We start from the raw sequence: 15,550 nt of genomic DNA, 5'->3' as shown, positions 1-15,550 counted from the left end.
ACCTCCATGTTCTCCACCCATCCACATGTTGGGTGAGAGAAGGCCAGCCTAAAACACTTTTCATTACTCCATTTCAACAAACTTTTTTCATAACTTAAAGCCTCTGGACTGGTTAGTAGAATTGGACAGAAGAAAAGGCAGAAAGACATACAAACATAATAATCAAGCCTAACCGTTGATCTAGGTTGATCTGATAAAGCCCTGGCACAGGGCCTTCAAAAGCAACTCAGCATAGCACTCTGGAAGGATTATGCTGAACAAGTGATAAAAGCACAGGCTTTGTGTTCATTGGCACCTTACAGACACTGACCCACTCACGTGCTCATTTCAGACAAAAACATTGACATTTTTGCCTCCCAGATGAATTCCACGCATCATTTTCCTATCTCCCATCATGCAATTATAAATCCACTTACATTATTTATGGTGCGATACCTTTCTCTCTCCAGACGACCCATTAGATTATACTGGGGCTTTACAACCAGAAAACACGTGGAAGCAGGACTTCCTACTTACTGAGTCAAAACTCCTCCATCCCGAGTTGGTGCACAAGTGCCACATGCCAGTCCCCCCGGACATTGCTCAGCTGGACCAGACAGACCCACTATAAAAACAAGGAGCAGAAGTTCTTTGCAGTCTAAACAAGATTGTTGCCCATAATTCAGTCTTTGGCTTTATCCAAGTCTCCTGCATTTGGCTTCTGACAATTTAGCAGAAAATATGCCATGGGTTGCTGGCTGAAAAATGTTTTAAGGGCAAGAGAGTCCTGCCATTTTTTTCTGTATCTAGGGAGCAGAGGAAAAAGAAAGGAAAAAACCAAAAAAGCTTAACCCTTTCTCAGAGAGAATTACTGTCACCAACCCATGCTTGCTTTTATGATGTTGTCCAACTTCTGCTTAAAGAAAATACATCTCTACAAATATTCCACCAGTTAGTGCCCTGTATAGTCAACAATGCTTTTATCATATGTTTGTGCTGTAGGGAGCACAGTAACATCCCATGAAGACCTTTGGTTTCAGACCGACAGGGAATGAATGCACCACAGAGACCAACAAAATCCTCTGGATAATAAAAAGCCCATTATCTTCTGCAAATAGGCTGAGCCCTCATCTGTGGACGGGGAATGCCGAATGCTGTTGTGAATGACTGTTCCCAGCATATCTCAAAGCCCTCGTCTACAGACTCTTAAGTTTATTGTGGGTTTCTGAGTCCGTACTGGGTGCCCCTCCCAAAGACAGCATAGACTGTCCTATTGACTGCTGACACCAAAGACATGGATGCTGACCTCTCCAGGCTGCTTCCGTAGTAAGAGAGAGCCATAGGCTCCTCTAAGAGAATCTCCGATTCTTTAATGAGTGCCTCAGAGTACCCGGGTACATCAGAATCCTCTGCCTACTGCCTTCTGTTGGAGACTTTGGCTTAGGAGGCAATGAGGTGTCTGTGCTGTCCACACAGTGCTGAGTGTCCATCTGCCACCAAATCTGGTCTTGCTATACATCATCGCCTGCATCCGTCATCAGACCTTCAGCATACCCTGCACTGGTGGCTTTAGGCATAGCCTCAGCCATCTTAAGACTTTTGTGAATATTATTTTTTAAACCACTGTTTATCCTCTGTGTAGGCAGATTTTGAGTTGAACCTCCCTCAATCACTTTCCAGGAACGACGGTATCGTACCTGTAATCGCACAGTTTAGAGCCACTGCCCTTTTGAAAGCATGCTTCGATCTTGTCGGTCTATCTAGGGCCACGTAAGGAATCCACTGCCGCTCTTTACTCCCGTCCCAACAGGAGATTAGACAAAGTTCAGCTTTTCTTGACTGTACAGGGATCTGAACAGTGCAGGTCTTGGTGGTGACCTTCCCACCAAAATCTATCCAACCACTCCTGGCAGAAAAAGGTGCCTTAACATCTCTTCCAGAAGAGAATGGAAGTTCACAGAAGGCTTCAGAGGGAAAAGGAAGCCTCAGGAGGGAAAGGTGAAAGCTGATGGGAAAGGCAGATGTGATTACAAGGGGCAGGGGCTGAAAAATATGGGCTATTTTCTGCTAGATCAGGCCCTGCTGTCTGCACTGAAAGGCTTCTTCCCGTTTTTGTCAACGTTTTACTGAGCCATGATACGGTCACTTCTGCCAGTACCCCAGGTGCAGCACTGCAAACTTTATGATTGGATTTTGTGCTCCCATTAACAGAGAGCAAACAGACACATAGATAATTCATTGCCAACGATTTTACAAGGTTAAGTTTCAGTTACAAGCCATGCTCTGCTTTATTATCTGCTACTCAGGTAGGACAACAACAAATAGTAGCATGCAATAAAAAAGAAAAGTAGCAGTTAACGCCTATATCCTCTTTTAAGTCAAATTTTGATCTTGGGTTCCTTGCAAACTTTAAGCCACCTTACAGATAAGGATAAGTGAACACCCCTGTGTTCTTCAGAGCAACAGATAGCCCCTGGCATGAAATACTGACTGACTCTGGAAAACAGCCCTTTTCTGCTCTCATCTCATTCCTGATCACTCCCTAAAACCAGTGGTAGGATGACCCCCAGTCTCAGGTGAAATGGCAGGTCATGTAAGGACATCTGTTGGTTTTAGTCTAGATTCCTCAGGTAAGATACAGCTCCATCTATTTCTGTGCACTACAACTACCTCAGTAACCTACTTGGAATTTCTAAAGGATTTGAAAGACGCTGAAAAATTTTCAAGTGAATGTTGCTACATCTTTCTTTGTACTCCATCCAAGCTAGTCAAGAGCATCGCCACACCTACAATTACACTCTCCTTACAGAACAGAGATGTGACATGTATATCTTAGGTTAGATAAAGTAGGTAGAGCTAGTCAACTAACAGTCTTTTTATTAGATACATAACCCACAAATTTGGGGGTAACCAAACCATTTCTTGTAACCAAATACCACCAAGAGATAGATGCTTTCATTCAACTCACTTAGAAACTATCTTTGAAATCTATCAGATGCAAGGATGCCACATAGCATCAAGCAAAACTGTTCAAATTATATCCTTTTGATATTCCCAGCACCAAGGAAATAAATTACTTTATTAGCCAGATGCTGAAAGGTAAGCTAGGTTTTAAGAAACAACTGACAAGGAAACTCCGTGAACATAAATGGGCTTGATTACATGCAGTTTGTTAAAAATTCTGTATTCCCAGAACAATGTAAATACCATGCATTCTCCCTATCCTGCCAAAATCAGTGTCAGTGAAACAGCCGGTGATTTTCTGTGGATACACAAATAGTGTCCTTTGGACACCAAAAGGATGGAGTTCAGTTTGTTCCACAACAGTTCAGGAAGTTAATGGCTATCTGAGGAAAAAAAAAAAAAAAAAGACAAAACCAAAGCACAGAAATCTAACAGAGATGTGACCTAAAAACTGCAAAGGGAAATGGGACTGCAGTTGGTTTGACTAGCTGACCATCGCTTGGGAACCTTATATTTGAAATCTGAAGAAGTATTACTAGTGGGGAGAAATGACATTATTGATCAGATTGTGTTTCCGTATTCATATGGATGAAGTCTGCTCATAATCCTAAAAAGCTGATCAGATGACCGATGCGCTCATCTCTCAGCTGAATTGTTCCATGACATAAATTTGGGTGATCAGACTTCTCATTTATTCACATAAAACAGAAACTTTGTTGCCCTGTAATTCTGAGTGACATTTCATGGGACATGAACTCCAGTTACCCGTGGGGAGGAAGGGGCTCAGTCGAGGTCCAACCAGCTTAAGGAGAGATGCGAGTCCATCAGCGTTCTGCAGGCCCGGAGGCACAAACCCATCCCACAGATGGGCAAGGCGAGAATTACTTTTTTTCTTCTAACAGAAAATTCATTCAAGTTTATCCTAATAAATACTCTACTTGATAAATATAATCTATTTTGATGATTTTCAAAATCTTGAGGTGGTCAGCTTTATGGACCAAAGGAAAAACAAAACCAGGCAATGTCCAAAATTGCTAGAAAAGAGCAGAAGAACTAACAGAGGGCCAGACCAAGTGTTTCTCAGGAACACAGAGAAACCAACTTCTACAAGGAAGAGATTTTTGTGATGCTTTTCTTCCTTCACTGATGATTCACCTGCTTCCAAGGGGAAGTTTTCTGTGATTGCTGCCTGTTTATGGTGCATGTTTCCTATCACTCCTCCTCACTAGAGGCTAGAGTCTTTGACAGTCATCTCTGCATGAAGGGCTCCTCCATTTTAATCGTGTGAGCAAATTTCTCTAGAGATTTGCAGCTTCCAGATTTTGAAGAGTAAAACCATGACAGCAACTGCAATGACAATGAAGTGTTTATATAGCTTAAGGCCACACCGGGACCATCAATTGCTTCCCCAAACATGTTACAAGTGGATTTTCCTTGATCAAGGCAATTTCAACTTATCCGTACATTGTTATCCATACATTGCTAGGAGAAACGTGCTCGTGATCGTTAACTCTACTGGGATAATTGCACCTCTGTAACAGTCATCATGGTTTGCAATTTTAAAACAGTCCAGCTCAAGAGTGCTCCAAGTCTGATCACTTCTGCTTGTCTCAAGAAGGCTTCCTTTGACACTTGCTACATACTTAGAGTTTGGGGTGAGAGGGTGAAGGGGGAGTGTTCAATTTGCTAGTTAGTAAGCAAAATATAGATGTGGATATGTTCTTTAAAAAAACCAAACACCACCACACACATACGCCCCAAACCAAAACCAGGATGCTAGGTAGTTCATCAATTTTCTCAGATAAATACAGATTACACCATCAGCAACACACAGTGTGCAAAGTCCAGCAAATTTTGTCTAGCACGGATAGTCTTTCCCACAAGAAGGACTGAAGAACAGGCAAAAGTTTCAGATTATTTTGACATTTACTTACAGAGATTTGGCCATTATATTTATCACATGCTATAGTAAAAGGTTATCCTCAGCAGATGAAAAACTGGCAGAATGAGGAAGAAATGGCAGCGAGGAAGACCTCTGCTATTTCTCATTGGATTTGTTTCTCACCACTTAGTTGTTGTTCAGACCCTTAGGACTGGAAAACAATGATTAATCCTTCAAAGGATTTTAATCCCAGGCCCTAGGTGATAATTACACAGAATCTTCAAGGCTGGGTAAGATTTTTGGTGACATTTATAGTAAAAGCCTGGAAAGAAAAAAAAAAAAAAAGGAGCTAATGCTTCCTGATTAGACAGAAATGCACCCAGTCTTTCATTATCAACACAATCTCAAGCTTGAGTACTATGGAATTGTTTCCAAGCATCCAGCTGGACAGAGTATACATACAGGACAGTGCCACAGACCACGGAACATACAGGGGCTTGAGCTGTATTGTGCTCTGCAGGGAAGCTGGAAGATGTGGAAGTTTTCACCACCCCTTTTCACTGAGCTCCTCTGAAGATGATGTGAATTTCTAATGTTTGGTGGGACGTTGTCGCTTTGAGAAGTTAGCTGCTCTTTTGAGTGGTGGTTAATGAGCACCGAGGGCAGCACAAGCGCACAAGGAACGTGCCTGAAGGATTTTGAGAGCAAGCCAATTCTACACCTGACCCTCACAGATCTGAGACAGAGTCTCAATCACCTGTCATACAAGATTGACAAGCATCCTTCATCTGCTCAATTTAAACCATTCTTTTTTTTTTTTCCTGCCAATCACCTAAACAAAACCTAAAATACATCTTTCATTGAAGGCCATGGTTACCTCCAGAAAGAATAAAGCTGGGCAGGAAGCCTCTATCAGTAACTGCAATCCCTGTACTGACTATGTAAAACAAAGGGTGTGCACAGGGAGAACACCTCAATAAAAGCACTAAGGACACTATAAAGTCCATAGCTAGCTCTTAAGCTACTGTATACACTAAGATAAGAAGTATTTACAAACAAAGTTAGTCAAGTGCAAAAGATCACATGCTCACAGCTCTGCCTCAGCCAGGGACAGCAGGAAAGCACCTAGATTGCTGCCCTGGCTCCCTGCTTTTTGCCCTCGACTAAAGGAGCATGAAGGCAATTAGGGGCCAGGTGCAGCTGGTTAGACAAAGATGGTGAAAGCACACAGATTAAACGTACACAGGGAACATGACAATCACAGAATGGTTGAGGCTGGAAAGGGCCTCTGGAACTCATCTGCTCCAACCCCCTGCCCAAGAATCCTGGACCATCTCCAGACAGCTTCTGAATGTCTTCAAAGGTGGAGACTCCACCACCCCTCTAGCCAGCCTGTGCCAGTGCTCCATCACTTTCACAGTAAAAAAGCATTTCCTGATATTCGGCCGAAGCCTCCTACATTTCCATTTGTGCCCATTGCTTCTAGTCCTGTCACTGGGCACCACCAAGAGGAGCTTGGCTCTATCCTCTTTACACCCTCCTTCTGTACACAGTGGTAAGATCTTCCCCTGAGCCTTGTTCAGGCTGAAGAGTCCCCGCTCTCGCAACCGCTCCTTATATGTGAGGTGGACCAGTCCCTTAATTATCCCTGTGGCCGTTCAGTGGGGTCTCCCTAGTAGCTCCATACCTCACTTGTACTGGGGAGCCAGACCTGGACACATCGCTCCAGGTGTGACCTCATCAGTGCCGAGGAGAAGGATCACCTCCCTCCACCTGCTGGCAATGCTCTTGCTAACGGCGTACAGGAGGCTGTTGGCCATGTTTGCCACAGGGGAACGTTGTTGGCTCACATTCAACTTGGTGTCCACCAGGATGCCCAGGTCCCTTCTCTGATACTGGTTGTGTAGTCTGCAGGAAAACCTGGCCATTAAAGTGGGTATTTGAAATTTTACTTATTTTATAATCAATGCTTAAATACGAGTTGTCTAAAAGGACTTAAGGTGCAGAACCACCCTCCATTCCCCTAGATGAAAACCAGTATTTCCCACTTTTCTCTCCTTTAAGAGAGCTGCTTCACATGTAACTTCAGATAAAGTAAGAGTTTTGAAAGTTACTGGATTTGTCACAAACCACTTTGCCTCATTCTGAGACATGAAGACCACTCGTTCACTGTCTTCATGGCACCTTCATAAATCACCTATGCAAAAGGTACTATAACCATCTTTTGATATGATTTGGCACAGATCGAGAAACAGGTGGAAAGCCAACCTGATGTGAACAGCCCCATCTGGTTCAGTGGGCTGACAGCATCTCTCTGCAATGTACATGTAGTGACATTAGAAAGCAGGCCTCATTTCATGAAAAGTGAAAAGGACAAAATACGAAATGTACTTTCTATTACTGAAGTGGTATTATTGACAAGAATAATTGTTATGGGACAAACATCAGTGTACCTGAGGCAAAAGGAGGAAAAACCCCATGGAGATGTAGTTATTCTAGATCCACAATAGGTAGCTCAACCACATTTGCCTACCTTTTGATCAAAATAACAAAAGACAACAGATTTATTTTTTTAAAGGTCAGCTTGTATTGAAAATATCTCTGTAAAAACACCTGTAATACTACAAGGTAGTACCAATACAAAATCAGATCAATATTAGCTTTCTTTAAACTGTTAAACTTTATTATAAATTAAAATTTCTTTACAAAAAATTGCACATAATTGACCACTCTTAGGTTCTGATGCACTGGCATTTGCAATAGTTTCTTTAATCTTCAAGTTTAATAGTCTCTGCCGTGAGTCCAATGCAGAAAAGGGTAGTAAGCAACCCTCTTAGAGCCTTCAAGTGCAAGAAGCATACTTGTGGCCACGGCAGTTACACTTTCCTTAAGAGCGGCTGCTTTGTTTTAAATCCTGTAATGAAAAAGTCTCAAAAAAGGTTTAAAAAAGGAAAAACCCAAAATGGACTACTTGTTTTTTTTACTGTAAACACAGCCCAGTAAATTAATCCCAAACACAGATCTCTCAGGCATCAGTGAGAGTGTCAAGTGAATCAGGAACAGCAAAACAAAGAAAACAGAAAATAAAAAGAAAACATAAAAAAATAATGTCTGTCATTTTGATTAACTATACTTACGTAGATGACGTTATGAGAATCTGGCAGGGCCCAGAAGCAAGGCCAGACAGGGAGTTCATTTTTCCAGAGGAGGGTCATGTTAATTGTTTCCAGGTTCAAGGAAAGCAGATTGGAGACTTGATATGCTCAGCAATACTCATCTGCCTTACACAGATCTTAGGCATGGATCAGCCTGAAGAATCATTCAACTGATTTTGGCATTTAATAGGACTTATGGCTGACCGTACCCAGCGTTCAGTGATTCTTGCTTTCTGTTCTGTAAGTGTTTAAATTTAAAAGCTCATCTAGGCTGACTCCAACCTCTTGGCACTTGGAAACTAGTTTTCTCAGGTTATCAGTTTTACCTCCTCCTGATGCTTCAAACAAGAGTTGCTGTAAGAGATGGGGAAGCAGATATAAGATTTAGCCAGAGCTTGAGCATCACCACATCTATGGATATGGGATATGCAGAAAATTTATATGAAACCTCAAACTGAATCATAAGGAGAAAACATTACATCTTTCCACAGTGTTGCACATAGAGGTAACTTCTGAAGGGCTCTCTGATATAAATGATGGACCTGTAAAATAAAAACAAGTATTAAAAGTCAGCACAATTTCATGCGCTCAAAATGAGTGATCTGAAGCAATCATTTTTAAAATCTGTTTTTAAAAAAGTTTCAAAGTCAAGCATTTTAATTGCTACTAAAAGCAAAGGCAAGTTTATGTCTGACCTTAATTCTGACTCTTGTATGCACATGATTAATTACATGAGGACATTCTATTTTTCTTCACAAGATTCTTGCCTCATTCATTGCAGAGAATGGAACACACTCAGGGGATGAAACAGCTTACTGCATATTTCTCACCACACAATACGTAGTCTCAAGGTCTTGCTTATTGCATACCATCTCAACACTGCAATGAAAATAACTGTTTCATGGGGTTTTTTCCTTCAGCATCTATCTATCTGTGCTTTAACAATCATCTTTGCAACTCTCTCTAAAGGAAAAATGGTTTTACCATTTTATGGTTGGAAATACAGGACCCAAATGTTTAATGCAAGTAGTTACTCAAGTCTCCTTCAACTACTGGTATCTAAAGTACCAACTTTAATCAGAGAGTCATTAGGGGAGGTATTTGTTGGCATTTTAAATACTCATACCCATTTTTATATTCTTTTAGCAAACCTTTACATGACCTCTGAAGGGAATAAATGACGGGTTCTCCAGGAACAAGAAATCCAGAGTCTGAATCACAATTCAATTTTAAAACAATATCCTACTTGTTTACTAGAAAACCCAGTTATCTGGAACAGTCACTGATTTGCATAAACAGTTGCAAGTGCTCACTACATCCCAAACTAAGCCCCCCCCCCAAATAAAACCCCAAAACCCTAACTGCACTGGGTGTGCCTACTTAAGTGATTTTACTCCACACCATATAGTTAGTCAGGTGGTTGCAGAAGAAAATCACAAGATTTCTTCTGGGTGTAATCCAGCTACAGTGTTTTACATATGCCTTCATTCTAATTGGTTCATTTTCTTTAAGGACCCTCTTTTTGAAAAATTTGAAATATATTTTTCTAACTTTCTAACCAAACAAAGCAGGGATCTTTTAAGTCACCAGCCTCACTATAGGCAGCGCCTTAAAATGTAGTCCACCTAATACAATGACTGAAGCAGGGATCTGTGACTAATTACAGATTACACCAAACCATCAACATGGAGACAGAATTAAGGTTGAATAGGCAACCATGCCTTTGATATCTCCTGACTTTGAACTATTTGATCTTACAAGCCAAATAACTGTCTGCTTGGGGGGTGTTCTTTTTAAACTTTCTAGGAGACAGTAAAAAAGGAAAGAAAAGATTTCATATGTGAGTCTAACAATAGCCATGCTACCCATTATGGATCAGTTAGCTTTAATACTGTTTCAAAAGAAAGACTACTGACAGAAAAGAAGGATGCTGAGAAGCAGCCACTACAAAAATGACACAAAAGAAGATACAGCAGAGAAGTAGCTCAGAAACACCACAAGCAAGTGGTGAGTCACAAACCCAGGGCCTCTGGATCCCCCCAATACACAGCATCTTTCCACAGGCAGAAGAATATTTTGAAGGTGACAGCAACAATACCAGGAAGATCCATTCTGTTTGAACTGAAAAGTGACTCAGTTGCTGTGCCAAAAACCTTTTGGATTTGTATAGAGAGTGATAAAAAAATTTCCCTCCCCAAAGTACCAATGAGTAAACTTGGTTTTTTTGGAGAAAAAGAACTGATGTCTTTGGTGGGGGCGGGAACTACTCAAACTCTCTACGTACATTGGCTTGGCAGACCCACCCTTCCAACTACTTGGAAAGATAGACGTTAGCATCTTCCAGCACAACCACCCTTCCTTCCCTCTACTGTATTTTAAGTGCTAGCAATCTCCTCCAGGTAACACCACCCCCCCCCCCCCCAAAAAAAAAAAAAACCAAACCAAAGTGGGAGAAGAATACAGCTCCCCCAGTAAGGGAAAGATACACACAAACAGTATGCACAAGTACTCATGATATAATCCATTCTACCTTGATTGCCAAAGATATTTCTCTCACTTGAGGCAAATGTTTCAGTGTTTATACATAGAGTATTTCAACTATCTAGAAATCTTGCGTTTAAGAGATGACCATTGCTTTGGATAAAGCCAAGGTATGAAAAGTTTTACAGAATTTTGTAATTACTCATTTTATTAAGCTGTGTTGACTTACTTCTCTTTGTCCCATTAGAAAGCATTCGGCAGCAATGGCTCTGAGGAAAAGAAATATATAAAAATATTTATTCTTGAAACATTTTAAATGCCATTAGTGGCAGAATACTGACTGTGGAATGGAATTAAAAATTCCTTGAGAAGAAACTGACTAACTTCCAAAGATGTTAATCTACAGTGAAAAGATAAAAATAGCCATTTTTTAAAAACAACCTTACATGAGCAAGACATTTCAGTGGTTCCCCATTATGAACAAACACTGAAGAAAAAGATCAGTTCAGCATCACTGGATAATGGAGATTACTGCTATTGTGATATATAAAGGGGAGGGTAGAGAGGGGGAGACAGAAGTCAATAGTTGAATTAAAAAGGCAACTTGTAAATACATCATTCATATTTATCTGCATAATATCCATTCACATAAGCTTCCCCAAAAGGGAAGTTCCATTTCTCATTTTAAAAGAATTGACAGTATCTCTGTCTGTTGTAACAAACAGTTACTGTTTACATAATAAGCTAATGAAAGAGAGACTTCCAGTACAAGCCCAATTGGAAGGACGTTTCAGATTTACCTTTGTGATGTAAACCTTATAAACAAAAGCAATATCTATGAAAACAGATGTATGACTGTTGCATTACATTTTCCAGATGGCCAGGCATGTTGGGATATTATATGTAAACATCTTGGCTTGCAGTTTCAGAATTTGAACATTGCTCTCCTCCCAGTATCGCAGAAGCAGTCTGTAAAAGGCATTAATGAGAAAGAAACACTGCTGTAATCACTGGGAACAGAAAAGCAATCCAAAGATACAAACACATTACACAAAATATATTATACCTAATCTGAGCCAAGAGTTGCAAGCAGGAAAAAAAAACAAGCCACCATATACAATATTGACTGAACATGCTCTCTGAAAAAAAGTTAAGATACGCTTTCAGAGAATAACGAAGAAGTGTGAGATCAGAGAGAAAATATGATCTTGGCACATTACAAGATCAATTTTTAGCATGCACAAGGTAACTGTGTGTTTGAAAGGAGGCTGATCAGTTTTACAGTCATGTGGCTAGGAGAAACTGTTCAGTCAGTTCTGCTCACCCATTTCATATAGTATCAACATTGTCTAAGGAAGCTGCAAGTTCCTTCTAGACACAATCGCAACTTGGTTAAAAATGCAGCCATTCAACTTCGTGTGCCAAAGGCAGGCGTGTCATACTCTGCCCACGCCCCCAACCACACACACTTATTTCAAGTCTTGCTTTGAATTCTTTGGGCTCACTGTTGATGACAAACAGTAAGTGTTTGGGGACTTTTCAAAATTATTCAACCAAATGTTCAGGAGTTCACTGCAGCTGAATACAGTAAAGCATGAACTCTCTAATCCCAGAAGAGAACACTTAGAAATACTGTTCAAGTAAGAATCAGTGTGATGCTTACATTAACTGGTTTTGTTTCCCTTAAGATTTTTTTTTCAAAATTAAGAATGGCTTATCTTTGCTAAATAAATGTCAAGTTAAGCCTTAAGATAGCACTGTTACACACTGGCGTATCCATTTTTATTTGTTCTATGCTGGAACTATACTTTTAATAGATCACTAAGTAGGAACAAGACTTTAATATATATCTGACATTTCTCTACACACTTGAAATTTTGACCACTTGTACTCATCACGTACAATGCAGAGTTAATTCCTGTATAACTATGACCTTTCTGTAGATAGAACAGAACCCTGTCAAATACAAGAAAGATTGAGATGATGTCAGAAGGCTCAATATGCCTCAAGCAACATGCAATAATAGAGGAAGAGTTTTACTTCTATAGTAGAAAGCAAATCATGCATGTCTTGCACAAAAAACAGTAGTTATGTTAACCAGCTGTTTGTCTTGATTACAAGTATTTTTACATACCTCAGTGCAAGTCCAGGATTAGCAGGCATGGTAGAACAAAACCGTTCCAAGGCTTTGGAATGTTGAGATTTTGGAATGCAGCTCAAATAAAAAAGAATTACCTGTAGAATTTGAATTATAAACATTAATCCACTTTATAGCTGTCTAATTTTGCTACGAATAATGGAACGAGAAACTATGAACATTATGACTAAAGTGAGTTACCACCTACAAACCTTATCCCTCCAGGGTACAGAAATCAATTTGTATAATAAAAAGTTAGTATCAAGTTGCTAACACCACATATTTTAGTTCTTCTAGCCTGCATTTAGCAAGTAAAGAGAAATGCACTGGATGTTAGCAAAATGGGACCCAGGATTTCTATAAGCTTTATTCTGCCTAAGTGCTCAACTTGTTTTTACTCCTACTTCATTTCTTCTGTTTCTCAACCACTGTAATTTCTATGATCAAAACTGACAGCTTAAATACTGTTTCCATCTGCCTGTGTTACAGTTCTGCAGACCCTTCTTGCTCAACCACCTCTTCCCTCCCTTACACATTTTCTCTTTTCTCTAGGAAAGAATAGCTTGTCATTAACAGCTGTATTCACATTATTAAAGCATGCCATAATGAAGTTTCTCTTACACACCCTTTATTCAAAAGGTCACTGCTAGATAGTCTTCTGCTCAGAACACTACTCTCTTCAGATACTTGTTTCTTTTTCTACTAATTCCTAGCTCTCAGTGTTCATATACTACTGGTGCCGTCTTTGAACAAGTAAATTACAGGTACCTGCTAAAAGGTCATCAGTCTCTTTGTTGAATTAAAACCGTCCACAGACACATTTTTACCTTATTGTGAAACTCATAATTGGTCCAATAATCAGCAGTACTAAAAGGAATTGGGTATCGTGTGGGGACTGTAACCAGACATCTGTTCACTAGGTCAGTAAAAAGCTTGAATTCTTGAACTTTGTTGTTGGATCCAACAACTTTGCTATTGATAAAAACAAGGTAACTGGAAGAAAAAAAAAAAAAAAGAAAAAAAAAAGAAAAAAGATGGTTCTGGTAGCCTTCACTTAATAGTTTTGAGATTAATTTACTTTCCTCCCTTAAGAACTTACTCCAGCCAGATGTTCTGAACAGTTTCCTGCTGCATCACTGCCCCCAGAGCTGCTTCATAAGCATCCAGTGCTTCACCAACACTCACGTGAAGAGACTGGCACAAACTGTTTATATTAAAAGTTAAAAAGTGCTGTATGTCATAAACAATGCATGTTCTTACATATTAAGAGTAAGAAACAATGAAGAACTTCCCATTCTGAGATGCAAGAAAAATCAGTGTTTTCAGTTCAGCAGCGTTATGGACTAATTTATCAGTCAACTTATTAAAATGCCTAAGTCTCAACTGCAGATAATAAAGAATAATACAGAAACCATGCAGTTTAAAATGCAACTCTTAAATAAAAATGAAATATTTTGAATTGTCTTCTACTCTTGTAAAGTACCCTTTTACTAATCCTTTTAATAGGGATGCTCTGACTGCTACAGAATGGAGACAAGTCTTGAGTTTGTCTGGAAAGCTCCAGAACAATAAATTTCAAAGTCATATTAAAACCACTTGAGAAATGGTATCAGACTGTGGCAACAAAATTAGTGTTCTGAAACAAATTCTACTGGGGATCTGGGGTAGAAATATGCTGATCATGTCAGAAAAAAAAAAAAACCACCTGACAAGAATAGTCAAAAAAACCCTTAATTTTGTTCCACAGCTCAAAGAAACTTATGGTCAGACCACCATATAGGACCTCACCAAAGACAGAAGTAGACACATTTTTTGACTACGATTCAGCAAACAATCCTTATTTCAAAGTGTAAAGTAACAGTGAAAAAAAGGTAAAGACTTTTGGTAAGTCATAAGAGGAAAAAAAAACCACTCATGAAGAGGAAGGCTACAGAAATGCAAAAAAGATAGGACTGATCTTGCTACCTTGCTATAGAACACTCTTGACTAGGGTCACATAATCAGAGTGCCTGATTCTACTCCTGCTTTCCCCAAGAACTACAACTAAATCACCAATTTGCCACTCTTTCTGAAAAAGTGTGTGTATATGTTTGTGCACGCACATACTCATCTGTACACACAATGAGCTTTCCAAGTAAAACATTGTTCCTGGAGCTTTGAGGCTTTGCTGGTTTCAATCTGACTATTTTCACTTGGTACAAGTGAACTTTTCTGTCTTTTGTCCTCTGTACCTGAAAACAGGAAAGACAGATACATAGGCCCAAATACCTAAGCACTTACTGTAGCAAAACTCAACCACAAAACCACTCAATTTCTAGCTCTGAAAGTAATTGAGGCACTTACTTCAAGAGCACTAATTTTCCTCTTAGAAGCAGGTGCTAAAATACAGTAGCATCTGAGCTTAAGTTAAGGTCCCTAATGACTAGGCTAAACAGTGACCTCAAGCGTCTTTCTAACAATGTTTCTACTGTGCAAGTACCAAACTTAAAACTGAACTTGGAAAGAGATAAGTATTTTCAAAAAAAGAATTATTTAAACTGGTATTAATGGACAATATAAAAAGAAAACATTAAGATAACTTAATCTACACCTTACATAAAGGTTTTCTTGAAAACCATACATTTTACCTGTAAGTTGTCCACCAATTAAAAACTACAAGCAACAGTGCTGAAGGAGTTCTGAGGAGTCCTCACTCAGTACGTGAAACATTATCATCTTTGCCCCCTTTATTTATCTGAAAAGCCAAATAGCTACTTGTGAAGATTGACAAACCCAGACCATGAAGCAGTAAACTTCTTAAACAGCCTAAGTCAGCATTTCAGTAATCACAGTTATACTAGTGTAAGTTATAGATGGCTAATGCTTCGGTGCTTGCCAATCCTGGATATTGCTGCTATCAAAAGGAATGCTGGAAGAAACAAACGAACAAAAGATTGTGTATACAAGACAAAG

The 15,550-nt window shown here is 39.6% G+C and overlaps 1 protein-coding gene across 6 annotated transcripts in view; it reads right to left on the bottom strand.

Moving 5' to 3' along the window:
- Positions 1-7,486: 7,486 nt before the first annotated feature.
- Positions 7,487-15,550, bottom strand: part of ZFC3H1 (zinc finger C3H1-type containing) — a 43,585-nt gene continuing 35,521 nt past the window's right edge. For 3 of the 6 annotated variants that reach the window (XM_030002602.2, XM_030002603.2, XM_041120430.1), the window contains exons 29-35: positions 13,698-13,802; positions 13,426-13,591; positions 12,596-12,696; positions 11,329-11,430; positions 10,691-10,730; positions 8,460-8,522; positions 7,487-8,334 (exon numbers count right to left, since the gene is read on the bottom strand). In XM_030002602.2, the coding sequence (XP_029858462.1) occupies positions 8,197-8,334; positions 8,460-8,522; positions 10,691-10,730; positions 11,329-11,430; positions 12,596-12,696; positions 13,426-13,591; positions 13,698-13,802 (715 nt within the window). In that variant the 3' untranslated portion in view covers positions 7,487-8,196. Of the gene's footprint in view, positions 8,335-8,428; positions 8,523-10,690; positions 10,731-11,328; positions 11,431-12,595; positions 12,697-13,425; positions 13,592-13,697; positions 13,803-13,824; positions 15,507-15,550 lie in introns of those variants that run through there. The other 3 variants (XM_030002604.2, XM_041120429.1, XM_041120431.1) reach the window with 3 other exon arrangements.

This window comes from Aquila chrysaetos, chromosome 26, assembly GCF_900496995.4.
Source record: "Aquila chrysaetos chrysaetos chromosome 26, bAquChr1.4, whole genome shotgun sequence".
Lineage (NCBI taxonomy): Eukaryota > Metazoa > Chordata > Aves > Accipitriformes > Accipitridae > Aquila > Aquila chrysaetos.
The sequence above is the reverse complement of the archived record's forward strand: the minus strand, read 5'-3'. Positions and strand labels throughout refer to the sequence as shown.